This window comes from Orycteropus afer, unplaced genomic scaffold (assembly GCF_000298275.1).
Source record: "Orycteropus afer afer isolate SDZICR_OR568_19922 unplaced genomic scaffold, OryAfe1.0 scaffold00005, whole genome shotgun sequence".
Lineage (NCBI taxonomy): Eukaryota > Metazoa > Chordata > Mammalia > Tubulidentata > Orycteropodidae > Orycteropus > Orycteropus afer.
The window spans coordinates 8,930,676-8,947,933 of NW_006921592.1; the positions used below are offsets into that span (position 1 = coordinate 8,930,676).

The 17,258-nt window shown below is 39.0% G+C and overlaps 1 protein-coding gene across 1 annotated transcript in view; it reads left to right on the forward strand.

Moving 5' to 3' along the window:
* PCSK5 (proprotein convertase subtilisin/kexin type 5) overlaps positions 1–17,258 on the forward strand; it is a 600,269-nt gene that overhangs the window by 250,670 nt on the left and 332,341 nt on the right. Inside the window, exon 8 of the mRNA XM_042780610.1 lies at positions 1,217–1,429. Coding sequence (XP_042636544.1) covers positions 1,217–1,429 — 213 coding nt within the window. The remainder of the gene's footprint in view (positions 1–1,216; positions 1,430–17,258) is intronic.

The following is a 17,258-nucleotide window of genomic DNA, read 5'->3' on the forward strand; positions in this document are numbered from 1 at the left end:
GCATTCCTACTTCCGTAGTGATACTGCCTCGGAAACCCAAGGAGGGGTCGCTATGAGTCGGGCCGACTCGACGGCACATAATAACAACAACAACATATTCACTCTGACTTATTTCATTGTTCGGAAGACCTCATCTTTTGGGAACAAATAGTCGCTTTGCTTCATTATTCTTCATTCTACTTTGCTTCTGTTCTGTAATTATTTTATTATTTTTGAAAAATCTTTTAGTTATCTTTTTTTGTCCCCCACCCCAGCTACCAACTTTTGGCATAAAGAATGTGACACTGTCTCCTAGCATTGTAAGAACAGTTAGGTTCTGGTTGAAGAAGGTGTCCATGGTCAAATATGTTTGGAAAGTTCTTTAGACTGTCCCCCCATAGAGGTTTGTAATGAAAATTCACTTATTTAAAGGCTCGTCGAATTTCTCTAATAAAGAAGCTTCTTTGATTTTGCTTAACGCTTGATTTCTCAGTCAAAGTTGATCTTGAAATCCTTTTATTTCTGGTAATATCCATTAACATCCCTCAGTAATTGATGTCTGCAATGTGCATAGGAGAGAGATGGTCTAGAAGGAAGTACATGGTTTGCACCTACTTCTACCCTTCAGTGACTATGATTGCAGGCTGGATATGGAAACCCTGTAGCTCGTGTTCCTCACAATGGAGATGAATAATAGCACCAAGTGTCTGGTGGATGTAAAGATTTCAAACAATGTTAATGTGACTATAATAATTACAATGAGTATTACCCAACACTCGTGTCTTATGATCATTTTTCAAATTTTGGCCCCATCATTGACTAGCTATCCACCTTTAGAAGCACTACTTAATTTCACCTCAAATCCTCATCTGTACAATGAGGGTAAGAAATGTACCAATGTTACAGGATATTGAAAGAATTCAAGCTAATTCACATAAAGTATTTACAAATGTGCTCAATATATGGTACGTACCTTATAAATGTTACCCATTATTGTTATCATCATTGGTGCTTCTGTTACTTATATGATTATATCATGTGAAAGGAGTGATTTCTTTTCATTCCTAAAACAACTCCCTCTATCCCCAAACCAGCTTAAATCCAGCATATCATTAGGATACTATTCCACCTGTCCTACAAATATTTGCTTTTGCCCTGTTGACTTTGGTCTTCTCGTCATCTAGAGTCGGTGATCCTCATGTTTTCACATTATCATTTAATTTCTGCTTGTGAACAGGGGCGGAGAGGCCTCGGCTCCGTGTTTGTCTGGGCGTCAGGAAATGGTGGAAGGAGCAAAGACCACTGCTCCTGTGATGGCTACACCAACAGCATCTACACCATCTCCATCAGCAGCACAGCTGAAAGTGGAAAGAAACCTTGGTACCTGGAAGAGTGTTCCTCCACACTGGCCACGACCTACAGCAGTGGAGAGTCCTACGATAAGAAAATAGTATGTGGTATTTCCATGTTTGTTGTGACTTATTTATCTTTAATTTTGAAATAAAAAAGTGAAAACATTAAATATATATGCACAAATAATATATGGAAATAAAAGGTAGCTGATAACCTGTTGCTCAACACACCTAGCTGGAAATATGTAAATCATTTCTGTTACTAATTCATTGAAAACACTTGTCTAGGTCACATTCCACTATTCAGTGTGGACTTGGACATGTTTCAGTTTCATTGAGGACAAAATAATTGGTCCAAATTCATGATCTGAGTTAGTGGCGGAAAAGAAACTAGAAACCAGATCAGACTTTCTCAGCCTTGTCTTTAATACCTTGTAATAGAGCTAACTGAGTGGGGAAAACAAAGGTATGTAACTAATGCCCCCAACTGCCATGGAATCAATTCCGACTCATGGTGACCCTATAGAACAGAGTTTCCAAGGCTGTAATTTTTACATAAGTAGACTGCCACATCTTTCTCCTGTGGAGCAGCTGGTGTATTCGAACCACTGCCTTTTGGTAAGAGTACTCATTTAGTACTCTCGAAAGGAAAGTATTCCATTTAGATTATTCTTATTAACATGAGTAAAACTTATGTCTAAAGTGCTTTTCTAGTACAGCAGTGCACACTTTGCTGGAACCAGAAACACAGCAGTGCTGATTCATCCCTTACTTAGCAGTGTGTCCTGCCTTCTAGCCAAAAACAAATGACTCCGAGCTCAGGGAGCAGAAAGCCTGAAAGGTTCCTTTCACTATGACACTCTACTCTCTGGGTAACTCTGGGCACATTACTTTATCTTTCTGTCTCAGTGTTCTTACTTATAAAACAGAGACATCTCATAGCATATAATTAATGAGGTTATTAAAGGATTACTAGGAAATAAATTAAAAGTGCTTTAACACAGCGTCTGGCACAGTGGTTCTCAAAAAAATGTCTGACTTATGGAATACCCAGCACTGTGCTACAGTCTACGTTTAGGCTCAGGATTTGCCTTTCTAAAGGGAAACTAAGCTGCTGTTCCTAACACTTTTTAGCATTTAACAGAGACCATGCTTTTAGGTTCTGCAAATTCACGCAGGTTCGGTTCACACTGCTGATGCTGCACCTGACCCTTCTTTGGTGGTGGAAATATAGGTGACAGGATGCTATTTTCCTTCATGCAATTCTAATCCACAGCCATTCTCTTCTTCTTGAGTCCTGGTTATTATATCATTTTTATGTTTGATTTTTCAGCCACTCTTTACTACCTTCTTTAGTTATATTTTATAGGTCGATTTAAAGTGAAAACTGCCTACTCACATAAATGTCCCATCTTCCTCTTTCTTTCTCAGATTCCTCCACAATAACTGGGTTAAAAGATATACACATGTCCTAGCCTTTAAGTAACTCTATCATTCATCAATAAGCATAATTTTACACAAAGTAAAATACAAAATGGGAAAATGCAAAGATCAGCAAGTTTTGAAAATTTCAGGGCTCTCTTGGTGGGAAAATGATGCCTCTATGTTGTTTTACACTCATTATAGGACCATTATAACCTAGGAATGTCCCCTTTGCTTTTTAGTGTGAAGGCCTTGTCTCCCTATAACCAATTCATTCAGTGCCCTCTGGTACTAAGTGACTCTGGCAGTTCTGCATCATGAAATTCCTGATGAAAGTCTGGAATAAGAATTCTCCTCTTTGTACCTCTCAAGTCTGAATATTAGAGGCAATCTTACGACAAATTCACCACTGCTTCAAAAGCATATGCCTTTTCAGTCCTGGTAATTCCTGTGGAGCAATTGCTATATGGAGACCCTGTTGTTCTCCCAGGAAGAGCAGAGCCAGCTAAGCAGGTGAAGAAAGAACCTGTGTAAGAGCCACAAAGGACAGGAAGGAGCCTCCTCTTCAAGGAAATTGGCGCAACTGGTATCCACTTGCCATCGAATTGATTCCAACTCATGGCCACCCTCTGTGTGTCAGAGTAGAACCGTGTTTCACGCGGTGTTCAATGGCTACATTTTTTAGAAGCTGATCACCAGGTGTTTCTTCCAAGACACCTCTGGGTGGACTAGAACCACAAACCTCTCAATTAATGGCTGAGCGTGTTAACCATTTGAACCACCCAGGGACTCATAACTTCCATGACAGAGTGAATATTTAGAATTTTCTCATAGACAAACAGACTGATCCATTCCATGGTCTGAGGTAGGGCTTGAGAGGGAAAATGGACTTTATGGCTCAATGTTCTGTCCTTTTGTCAGGTCAAAAACTTTCCTTTTCCTGTTGCTACGTCCAATATCAAAACCTTTACTGGTTTACTTTATACATTTAACTTTTACTTGTTTCTACATTTTGCTTAATCTCTTTCTTCCATTTTCATTGTACCGATTTATAACAGTAAAACCCATGAGAATCTGAACTTGACGGGCCTGCCTTTTTTTTTCTGGATCTTGCAAGTTTTCTGTCTTTGATAGGGTGCAGTCTTACCACTTTCCTCTTACTCTCTATTAGGGGAAATTATTTGAGTTTCCTTCTCTGATAGGTTTCTGCCTTACACAAGTACTAGTTTTTGCAAGTTTTATTGTAGTAATTTTTCTCTCTTCAGCTCTTTTATTTTGCTTGAATTGTCACTCTATTCCCAAATGAGGAAAAAATTTTGTAACTATTTGAAGTTACAAACCCCTCAGTTGTTAAGCAACCCTCTAAGATTCTTGGTTTTCTCATCTGTAAATGGAGGCAATATCAACACCAACTTCACAGATTTTCCTGAAGAAGATACTGTGTGTAACACACACACACAGACCCTGTTATACATGAGCATTTCTGCTAACTGATTGATGCCACTAATATCTAAGTCAGTGTAATTCTCTGCATTGGCTCAGGGGAGGTTAGGCTGGTTATTTTTCCAGCTGTTGCTTGCAAAGGTCTTTGCTGCACCTCCTTTTTCCGATCTATAAAATACTGTGATCTGTTCCACCCAACCCACACAATAGCACTTTGATCGTGAGCATGTTAACAGTTTGAGCATGAGTTGAGTTGGCAACAACACCAGCCTTTTACGGTCCAGCTGACCCCCTTTCCTTTCAGATGTCAGAATGACAAATAATCCTTCATTACTCCTGGGACATTTCTTCTCCAGGCTTTGAACCCAGACACCTGTGGTCCCTTGGTGATGCCCACATCTTGTTAGTGGCATCCATGATTGAGCGTTACAGGAATGGTCATGTGTCCATTTGTACTGGAGTTCTTTCCTGGGCCATTCATTAACTTGTGTCATTTACAGCTTCTCCAGAAGAGCACAGTTATCATTCATCCACAGAGCACCTTTGTGATTTGAACCAAGGCAGGTGCTGAGACTCTAAGGAGAGAGGAAAGATGTCTGTGCTCCTGGAAAAACATTGTTAAATATATTTTTCTTGTTCTGGGGAAAATACTGTTTGATGATGTGCAAACAGGAAAATTTTGCCTTGTTTTCAAAATATAGTTATGGCTCCATTCCTTGGTTTTCTAACAGTACTATCAACACAGTTGTGGACCTAGATATTACATATTCATGCTTTAGTAGATTTGGACAACTGATGACCTTATAGCTTATTACAGCAAATGAAGCATCCAAAATATCAAACTACCATAATTATAAGCTCTTCTAGAAGGCAAATAAAAAGCAGCTGAATAGCCAATTGACCGTTTATTATAAAGGCATGTGGTAGAACAATACATATTTTTTTAATCTGTGTTTTTTATCTTATTTTTTTTTAAATTTTATTGTGATTTGGGTGAAAGTTTATGAAGAAAATTCATTTTCCATGCAGTTCATAAACATTTTGTTTCATGACATTGACTGAAATTCCCCACAATGTAGCAGCTCTCTTCCCATTTCTTCCCTATAGTTACCTCTCACCCTCTTCTCGTCTGATGGTCATATAGGCTGAGGATCGCATGGTCTACTAGCCCCTTGGACTAATTGTTTCCATGTGTCTTTGGTTTTCTTCATTTTTCTTTGCTCTGGATGAGGAGAAACCCATTTAGAATGATATGTTTTCATATACACTATTGTTTGCACCTCATTTCATGTTACTCATGTAATCTATCTGTGGTTATTTAATGTACCATAAATATAACATTTTTTGTCCTTTCAATAAGTGCTTGTCACCACACTGTTGTAGCTGTTAGATGCTGTCAAGTCGGCTCCGACTCGCAGCCACTCTACGTAAGCGAATGAAACCGTGCCCGGCCCTGTGCCAGCCTCACCAGCCTTGCCATACTTGAGTTTGTTTTGCAGCCACAGTGTCAGTCCATCTCATTGGGGGCCTTCCCCTCTTTTGCTGACCCTCCACTTTACCAAGCATGATATTCTTCTCCAGGGAATGGTCCCTTCTGACAGTGTGACCAAAGTAGGTGAGACGAAGTCTGGCCATTCTCTCTTCCTAGAAGCATTCCAGGAGCACCTCTTCCAGGACAGATCTGTTAGTTCTTCTGGCAGTCCCATAGTACTTTCAGTATTCTTCTCTAACACCATAACTCAAAAGCATCAACTCTTCTTTGGTCCTCCTTATTCATTGTCTAGCTTTCACACGCATTTGAGGCTATGCAAAATACTACAGCTTGGGTTTGAGCATATGTTAGTCTTCAAAGAGACATCTTTGCTCTTCAGCACTTTACAGAGGTCTTTTGCTGCAGTTTTGCCCGATGCAATATGTCATCTGATTTCTTGACTGCTGCTTCCATTGGTGTTGATTGTGGAACCAAGTAGTAAGAAATCTTTGACAACTTCAGTCTTTTCTCCCTTTATCATGATGCTGCATATTGGTCACTACACTATGTACTTCAAATGCATTATCTCATTGTATCCTCAAAACCATATAGGAGAGTCAGGCACTGGCTCCACTTAATAGATGTAAAAACTGAGGCTTGAGAAGTTTTTTTTAAAATAAAGAAATAAGTTAGTATCCAGAATATTGACCACAGTCAGGATGATCCTCGAGTTCATCTTGTGACCAATGTGCTGTGATGCCCCTGACAGCACACAAGAGCATCCAGTGTGGTGCTATACGAAAGAGATGATTTGTCTTATTATGGGTTCTCTCTGTAATGATAAAAACTATGTATTTATCTGTTCCTTCCCAGAGTTTGAGCTTAATAAATATTAATGATAAAACTATGTATTTAGAACATATAGGTGTCATTGTTTTCCACTGGCTAGCCCACTTATTTTGAATTTTGTCTCAATACCTCTTTTCCTAACCCCTTTTAACAACCTGTCCTCTTGCAATAAGCTAAAGCTCACTGCAAGCAGGAGTTGCTGGTTCCAGTGGCACCATGTTAGCACTGAGGTCCAAAAGCTTATGGCTTTTGTGTGACATTCAGACCAGGGCTTCCTTATACGTGAGATGTGCACTTTTCAGCTTTTGCAAAGACCTAAATCATCACTGAGTAGAAAAGGGAGTATTTCCTTCCTAATACCTCATTTTTATTAAATTCTTGGTGAGTCTATCATCCATCATCTTTTTTTGGCTTTCATAAGTTTCCAGAGCACCATCAGGGCATGGATTCCAGCATTTACCTCTCCCACCTTGTTTCCTAACACTGTCCCTCCTTCACCCACTAAGCTTCTTAACTGTGCCTCCTGTGGGGAACACTCTTCTCCCACATATCACTTCATTTATGTCTCTTCTCAGATTTCATTTCCGAAATATTTCTTTCACCACCTTCCCTAAAATAGTGACACTCCTCTCCACCACTATGCCCCTTTGTCCTCTTCAATAATTTTTTAGTGTAGTTATAACTATTTAGTATGCTATTATATACTTTCTTATATATTATCTGACTTCTGCACTGCAATGGAAACTTCTTGAGGGTGAAGAGTTTGTTTTGTTCCTTCCCAGAGTTTGAGCTTAATAAATAAATATTTGTGCATAAATGACCATCTTGTACTTGGAGATAATACAGGCTTCACAAACTGTCTGTGCAGCCACATGAAGAAGACACAGAGGTCCTCTCTTTAAGGCAAAAGGTATTGGCCAGGATATTTAGCACAAGAAATCAGCTAGCAATAACCTTGTTATGGAATGCCTGGTTGGTGCAAATGGTGACCACTGTGCTACTAATCAAACGGTTGGAGGTTCAGAATTACCCAGGGGTACTAGGAAGAAAGCCCTGGTGATCTGCTTCCAAAATGTCACAGCCATGAAAATCCTATGGAGCATAGTTGTACTCTGACACACATGAGGTCATCATGAGTCATAATTGGACTGGATGACAATTGGTCTTAACTTTGCTACAAGGTAAAACTATAGGTATAACCTTGCTTAGTGTCAAAGAGCATTTAAAGAACAGATCTATAACCTATCCCTCATGCCTGAAATTTCCCCCAGGATCTGTTTTATAGATAAAGCTTTCTTAACTCCCGTCTCTCCCATTGATAATTATCTCTTTCTTTCAGGACCAGTTTAGCTTTTGACTTTTTCCCTAGTAATTTTTCTTGGTGACTGGAATAAGGGAGCCATTCTATTTCTTGTTGGGAAGTGTTTTGTGAGCAAAGATTTGGAGGATATATGCTATACTCAGCTCTCTCCTGATGTTATTTTATTTATTTGTATTCAAAAACCATCTTGCTGCCTGAGATACCTCAGGACTGGCCTGAGCAAGTAACTCAATGTGGAAGAATTACCTCACTCCTTTTGCAGAAGCGTGCTTCCCACCACCACCATCAGCACAATTCAATTCATTTTTCAAATATAGTCACCGTTTGCACCAGATTACTCCCTGTCATCTCCGGCTTCTCCTTTTGATTTGGAAAATATCATTATTTTTCACAAGTGAAAAACTAGCAAATCCAGATGTGTTTAGTTTGTTTGGAAGCGTGATACACATTCTCTTGAGGATGTTAAAAACAGCAAAGGAAACATTGGTCCTGCAAAGCTATGATGTTAATTTTGGCCTGAAGGAGAGACTCTGTGCCCACTTGCTAGCTTCCGGGCTAGTTCTTCCATCACTGTTGGTGGTGGTCAAGCTCTGCTGCTTTTGTCCTCCCAGATGACGATACTCTGAAACTCAGTTTTTACTTTGCTGCCATTTCGTGGTTAATTTCTTCACCACTTACTAGCTCCTTAGTAGCAAGTTACTTAGTCTCAATGAACCTCCATTAGCTAATCAAAATTTATATTTTTCTTATTTATTATAAAAATTATATTTTTCTTACAGAGTTCCTATGGGCTAATGTAATTTCATACACACACATATACACATACCCTTATCCACACACATACACACATCTACATATACATATATACACATACACACATAGATACACATGCACTTATATACACATGCATGCACTCACACACCCATTTTGCCATTGCCTCATTCATGACAAGTTATAAATGGTGTAGGTTTAGGGGAAGCAGTGAGACTGATGGTAGCAGTAGTAGTTGTGATAGTAATAGCTGTGCTTTAGACATGAGATTGTAGATATACATGCTTACATTCATGATTTTTGTGGATTGCTTATGAGTGTATGTAAGTTTGGTCTGGGAAGTCAAAACAGAAGTGGCCTAGAGACATTTCCAAATAGATGGGAGAGTTTAAAGTATAGCATAAAATGAGTATCAAGGAGCTTGACTTTAGCAATTCAATTTAGCAAATAAATAATGTGTACCTCCTCTATACCTGGCACTGAGCTAAGTATTACAGAGATACAGAGATGATTTCATATGGGATTGTTAGTGCTCAGAGTCTCATTTTTGTAAGAAAAATCTCTCTCTCTCTATCTCTCTTTAAATTATTGTGCTTTGGGTGCAAATGTACAAAGCAGAATTTGTTTTACATTCAACAGTTCATGTACATTTGGTTTCAATCCCTGATTACCATCCCCAGTCTTAACCTACTCTTCCCTCCTCCCTTCCCCAAGGCCCCCCTCCCTGTGCCCTTCTTAATTATGTATGCACTCCTGTCTGTCCAGCTTTCCTTCCATGTGAATGCTGCCCCTCTGGTGCTCCACGGCCGATTGCTCCAAGGGGTGTATCTCCATAGCGTAGGGGGGGTGCATCACCCTGGGTTGGGTGTTCTGCATGTAAGTCTTTCTACTGTTGGGCTGACAGCCAGGCCTTGGGAATGAGTCCTAGCCCAGGCCCAAAGTGTATCCCAGGGCCATAGTCTTGGGGGCCCTACCAGAACTCCATCTTACCAGTAATTCTGGTCATTACTGTGTTCTTTAATTTTTCTCACCTTTTTCCTCCCATCTGTACAGGATCTCTAGTTTTGATCCCTTCCTGAGTATTTGGCATTGGTAGCTAGGCACCATCTAGTTCTTCTGGTCTTGAGGTCCATCATATCTTTGAACTAATTGTTTCCAAATGGCCTTGCAAAACTCTCATGTGCACTTTATAGTCACAGATCCTGTGAGCAATAAGGGATTGAGATTCTGTATAGACTTGTCAGTCATTATTTGATTTTACACTAGTCTGCATGACGGCTGTGGACACATCAGCATTAATTGGTCCTTGCTTCCCTTTTATTTTGCTGTGCTTAATAAGTCAGCTTCTTCTGTTTTATTCATTGATACACTTAGGATTTCTTTTCTGCCCTTATCCCCCATAGCTGTATCTGAAACAGCTTTCTTGGCACATTTCTAATCCAAATCCAAATCAACACCAGAAACAAACTCAACCTAACAGACAGTGGAATCATGGCATGTTTTAAAAAGATCTGGTCCATTGTTCTTTTAACAAGTATGAGACAATATGGTACCTTCAAAATAAAATACATCACTTGATATCAGGGAGGAAAAACTCTCTAGCTGTGCATTTGCTATAAAGACTTGTCACTTATGGCAAAAGTCAACCTGAGCTAAGAGAATCACATCAACAGGCTAAAATAAAAGATCCACTATCTCAGATAACAAAATATGCAATATTAAGAAATGAGTGTTTAGGGTGAGAAAAAAATGATGATTTTTCTCAGAGAAAGCCTGACTGGACCTGAACAATACCCACTCATTCTCACCAAATACAGATGACACCCCTAACTATTTGGAGGCCAGAAAACCATCTGCTACTGATCCTGAGAGAGACTGAAAATGTAATTTGCTGATCTGGACTGCTTTGATCTGGCTCAGAGCCTGGTGTCATCTCCTGTTTCCTTCACTCTGATGGACATAAATGATATTTTCTTGAGCAATCTGAGAAGATCTTTGGAGAAAAATTCTGTTTCTGATTTGGGTAGTGAATTAAAGGAATTTGCGGTGTGCAGGATATGCTGCCAGGATCAAGACCAAATTCTAAGGCATTCTTTGAAATGGAATTTTTGTTATTCTGCTTTGCCTATAACATCACTGGACTCCCTGCCCCATGGAGTGGGCTGACCATTGAGTGCAACGTTCCTTTAAATTACACTGTCAGATCTTGTATGCACACGTTGTGATTAATAGGATTACCCCATGTGGTTCCAGTTTTGGGAACATCATTTTTCTTCAAGATTGCTTGCTCCTTGGTGGTCTTTGCCCTTCCTTTCTAAAAGTAGAAGTAAAAATTCTCTGATACTGCTACTTCTCTTAATTGATGAAAACCCTGCCTTAGATCTTTCTGGTAGTTTACACCTAAATATCTCTACCACTGACATTAACTTCTTGAAATGACCCAGCTGGAGTTTTGATTTAGAGCAGGATGAGACTGGAGCAGAGATGTTTTTCTTTCTCTCTTCTTTCCTTTTTAACCATTTCCCCCATCCACCACCTTCCTGCTCTACCTCCATTTCACCCCTACTCAAAACTCTCAAGTTTCATTTTGTTAAAGTTGTAAGGGGGGGGGGGGGGTGGTCATAATCATGACTTTGAATTCTATAAGCTTGATTCTATTAATGATATTTTATACTTCATTAGTGTTGATATGTCAAAGTATTGCATAGCTTTTTACTTCAGCATATATTATGTGTGTACCTGTTGAATATATGTGGATAGGACATATTCCTATTGCAAACCCAGCATTGTGAAATTTTGATTGCTTGCCTTTGAGGTTGGCTAAGGGAGGTTATTTATTATATTCAGAAATGCTACACACACTTGGAGTATTTATTCTGGACTTGTTTCTGTGCATTGAAAGTGTCTGGTGCAGCTGAAGAATAGGCAAAGAGAGCCAAGTGGGAAAACATGAAAAATCTTGAATCCAGACACAAGTCATTGAAAAAAATAAAACTTGGACAAGGGAATATGACCATGGGAGTGAGGTAAAATGGGAAGAATGCAGGCAAGGCCATCTCTGAACAACTGCATATTTGGAAACCTAGAAACAAGTTGCTTCTGGTGTGTTCATGAATTGCCTTGGGGACCACTGCTTTGGAAAATAAGACTGCAAATTATTCCTTAATTTCAAATGAAGCAAACACCTTTCAGAATCACTCACTGAAAGTCCAGAGAGGTTCTCGGTAGGGCCCTATTTTCCCTGATATCTGGAGAGAAGCAACTATAGAGGGGATTCACTACATGACTAGCAAAGTCTGTTAATCAAGAAACAATGTCAGATATGTCCCTTCATGGCTTTTGCACACCATTCAATGATTCAGTGAAAAACTGTACAATGTCTATCCTTCTCCATACTCCTACTCTTCATCACATCTTTATGGTTCTATATATTTTGTTCATTCTTCCACTTCTTTTATTTTCACTATCTATACCCATCTGGCATGGCTAATCTGGTCATATTGTTGTTTGCAGCCATTGAGTTGGCCCACAACTTATGGCAAAAAGCTGCCTGGTCCTGAAACACAATTGCCTGATCTTGTGCTATCCTCATGATCAAATCAGACAATTGTGATCCATAGGTTTTTATTGGCTGGTTTTCAGAAATAGATAACCAGGCAATTCTACCTACTTCATCTTAGTCCAGAAGCTCCACTGAAACTTGTTCACCATAAAAGCAACACGAAAGCCCCTACTGAATGATGGGAGATGTCTGTGTATGAAGTGCATTGGATAGGAATCAAACCGAAGTTTACTGCATGGAAGGCAAGGATTCTACCACTGAACCACCAATACCCTTATACAGTAATATTAAAACCTCTTACCATTGAGTCAATTCCGAGTTATAGCAACCCCCCATGCATTACAGAGTGAAACAGCTGAATGGGGTTTTCTTGGCTATAATCAACTCATCGGGCCTTTCTTCCGCAGACCTGCAGGTGTTCATATCCTATCACAAACAGCTGGAGCCACCTTAAGACCCATTGTTGTTAGTTACCATTGATTCAGTTCCAACTCATGTTGTTGTTATGTGCCGTCAAGTCAGACCCAACTCAATAGCGACCCCTCCTTGGGTTTCCGAGGCAGTATCACTACGGAAGTAGATTGCCCCATCTTCCTTCCGAGGAGTGGCTGGTGGGTTTGAACCACCAGCCTTCTGGTTAGCAGTCAAGTGCCTTAGGCACTACACTACCAGAGCTTCCGTTCCAACTCATGGTGACCCTCTATTCCACAAACAAAAAACTGCCTGATCCTGTACCATCCTTACAATTGTTGCTGTGTTTGGGCCCATTGTTGCAGCCGCTGTCAGTCCATCTCTTTGAGGGCTTTCCCTTCTGCGCTGACCCTCAGCTTTACCAAGAGAGATGTCCTTCTCCAGGGCCTAGTCTTTTCTGATAACATATCCAAAGTACATGAGATGAAGTCTCTCCAACCTTGCTCCTAACAAGCATTCTGGCTATACTTCTTCCAAGACAAATTTTTAATTCTTTGGCAGTACATGGTATATTCACTATTCTTTGCCAGCACCATAATTCAGATGCATCCAAACTTTGGTCTTTCTTATTTATTGTCCAGCTTTCACATGCTTGTGAGGTGATTGAAAATACCATGGTTTGGGTTAAGTGCACCTTAGTCTTCAAAGTTACATCTTTGCTCTTTGCTTTTGGCCTTGAGTTTATCCCATCTGAATTTAGAGACCACCTCTAGAATAGATTTGATGCATTGCACACTAATGACTGAAGACCAGATTAGTTGTGAGATTGCATCAAGGACATCATACATGAAGGAAGCAAAAGATCATTAAAAAGATAGTAAAAAGAGAAAAACAAAATGGATGTCATAAGGGATTCTAACATCCCATTTAAGGTCAAAAGACTTTAAATCCCATTTAAGGTCAAAAGTCTTTTGCAGCAGATTTGCCCAGTGTGATAGGACATCTGATTTCTTAACTGCTGCTTCCAAACGTGTTGATAATGGATCTAAGTAAAATGAAATTGCTGCCAAATTCAATCTTTTCTCCATTTATTATGATGTTGCTTATTGGTGCAGTTGTGAGGATTTTTGTTTTCATTTTATTGAGGTGTAATACATACTGAAGGCTGTAATCTTTGATCTTCATCAGTAAGTGCTTCAAGTCCTCTTCACTTTCAGCAAGCAAGGTTGTGTCATCTGCATTTCTCAGGTTGTTAATGAGTCCTCCTCCGATCCTAATGTTGCTTTCATCTCTATACAGCCCAGCGTCTCAAATTATTTATTCAACATAGAGATTAAATAAATATGGTGAAAGTATACAACCAAGACACACATCTATCCTGCTTTTAAACCACACAGTACCCCCTTGTTCTGTTCAAATGACTGCCTCTTGGTCTATGTCTAAGTTGTGCAGGAGCATAATTGAATATTCTGTAATTCCCATTCTTTTCAATGTTTTCCATAATTTTTTATGATCCACATAGTGGAGTATCTTTGCATAATCAATAAAACACAGATAAACATTTTTCTCGTACTCTCTGCTTTCAGCCAAGATCCATCTGACATCAGCAGTAATATCCTTTGTTCCACATTCTCTTATGAATCCCTGTCAATGTACTGCTACATTCGTTTTTGAATCATCTTCAACAAAATTTTACTGGCATGTGATAGTAATTATATTGTTTGATAATTTCTGTATTCTTTTGGATCACCTTTGTTTGGAATAGGCACAAATATGAATCTCATGCAGTTTATTGGCTGGTAGCTGTCTTCCAAAAATCTTGACATAGTGAAGTGAGTGTTTACAGTGTTAAATCCATTTGTTGAAACATCTGACTTGGTATCCTGCCAATTCCTGGAACCTTGTTTTTCACCAGTGCCTTCAGTGCAGCTTGGATAGCTTCCTTCAGTACCATTGGTTCTTGATCATTTGCTACCTCCTGAAAGAGTTGAGCGTCAACCAATTCTTTTTGGTACAGTGACTCTGTGTATTCCTGCCATTTTTTTTTGATGCTTCCTGTATCCTTCAATATTTTGCCCATAGAATACTTCAGTATTATTACAACTCAAAGTTTAATTTTTTTTCTTTAGTTTTTTCAGCTTGAGAAATGTCTTTTGGTTTTCTAACTCTAGGTGTTTGCACATTTCATTATAATACTTTGTCTTCTCAAGCTGCCATTTGAAATCTTCTGTTCAGCTCTTTTGCTTCATCATTTCTTTGTTTCACTTTAGCTAGTCTTCACTCAAGAGCAAGTTTCAGAGTCCCTTATGACATCCATTTTCTTTTTCTCTTTTTTACTATATTTTTAATGATCTTTTGCTTTCTTCATGTATGATGTCCTTGATGCAATATCACAACTAATCTGGTCTTCAGTCATTAGTGTGCAATGCATCAAATCTATTCTAGAGATAGTCTCTAAATTCAGATGGGATAAACTCAAGGTCATGTTTTGCTTCTCATGGATTTGTTTTAATTTCCTTCAGCTTCAACTTGAACTTACATAGGAGCAGTTGATGATCTGTTCCATAGTCAGTTTCTGGCCATCTATTGTGACTGCTGATAGTGAGCTTCTCCATCTTCTCTTTCCACAGATGCAGTCATTTGATTTCTATGTTTTTCATGCAGTGAAGTCCATGTGTATAGTCATTTATGTTTTTGAAAAAGTTATTTGCAATGAATAAGTTATTGGTCTTGCAAATTCTATCATGTGATAGCTGATGTCATTTCTATCACCAAGGCCACATTTTCCAATTGCTAATGCTTCTTCTTTGTTTCCAAATTTGCATTACAATCACCAGTGATTATGAGTGCAAATCTCCAATTTTCTTCATCTTTGTCATTACTTGGTTTGAAAATTTGAATAATAGTTGTGTTAACAGGTCTTCTTTGTAGGCCTATGAATATTATCCTATCTCTGACAGCATTGCACATCAAGATTGATCTTGAAATGTTCTTTTGGATGATCAGTGTGACACCATTCATCTTCAATTTGTCATTCTCACATAGTATATCATATTATTGTCCAGTTCAAACTGGCCAATACCAATCCATTTCAGCTCACTGATGCCTAGGATATGGATATTTATGAGTTCCATTTCATTTATGACAACTTCAAATTTTCCTAGATTCATACTTAATACATTCCATGTTCTGATTATGACTGGGTATTTGCCCCTGTTTCTTCTCATTTTTGAGTCATGCCACATGAGCAAATGAAGGTCTTAAAAGCTTTACTCCATCCACATCATTGTGGTTGCCTATACTTTGAAGGGGAGCTCTGGTAGCATAGTGGCTAAGACACTTGCCTGCTAACCAGACGGCTGGCGGTTCAAACCCACCAGCCACTCCTCGGAAGGAAGGTTGGGCAATCCTACTTCCGTAGTGATACTGCCTTGGAAACCCAAGGAGGGGTCGCTATGAGTCAGGGCTGACTCGATGGCACATAACAACAACAACAACAACAACAATACTTTGAAGACCTATTAAGGTGTCAAAAGGAACAAAAAAGACACTGAGAATGGTGACCTTGCATGAACTTAAAATAGCCAGGATATCAATCAAGCTCCATAACAGACAGTGTCCACTCAGACATCCTCATGTGGCACTGAAGAAAATACTCAGGGAGGCGCCATCTCTTCAGAGTCACATAGTGCTTTCTTCTTGTGGAGATCAAATATTTTTCCTAACCAAGTTCAACTAATATTCACACTCCTTAAAAGGCAGCATCTTAGAAAGATGAGTTTATTTTCATCTACCTTATCTCTTCACCTTTCTGCTGGTGATCTTTCATCTCAGTTTTCTTAACTGAGAAATATGAACAATAAACTTGTCTTACTTCCCAAGAAAGCTTTACTAATTTCTTTCAATAACTAGAATGAGACCAGTAAAGTATTTACCAAGCCAGTTAGCCTTGCACTTTCTCAACTAGGGCAATATCACCCCCAAGGAGGGAAATTGGTTTTTGCAGAAGATGAAGGATTGAAAAAAAACTTAAGATACTACAATGGCTTACAATATCTTATTCAATAGTATTTAATTTTTCTTGTTAGGTAGAATTTAAATTTGCTTTTTTTATGCCTAGTGGGATGATAATGCAACTAGGTTGAGAAACATTCCCCTCTCTGAATTGATATTCTGTCATACACAGTTGAAGTGAGCTGGATTCAAGCCAAAATGAAAAAAAAAAAAAAAAAAAGATCTAGTTTTGACTTTTTCACTCAAAAAAAAAGAGACAGAGAGAGAGAAATGGCTAATTTTCTAAAATATGTACTTCATATTATAATTTCCTATCAGCACCCAGGGTTCAACCATTTGTTTTAGTACTTGTGTCAAATCATTAAGGAAGTCTTTGTTTATCCATGCAACATTTCTGTGAATTCTAGAAATAGATCCACAGTCAAAATTTCCTTCTTTTTCAAAGTATACATTTTGTATCAAATCTGTGGCTTTTCTAAGGTAACAGTCCTGGGAGAACAGGGGCCACTACCTTTTACCTTCCTTTTACTAATGCCTAACCCAGTAACTGGTTTTTGATACATGTTTGCTAGGAAAGAAGCACCGAAAGGATCTAGTTTTAACCAGTGCCAGGACTTGAGAGCAAGGCAAGTGAGGAGGTGCCTAAACCAGAAAACCAAAACC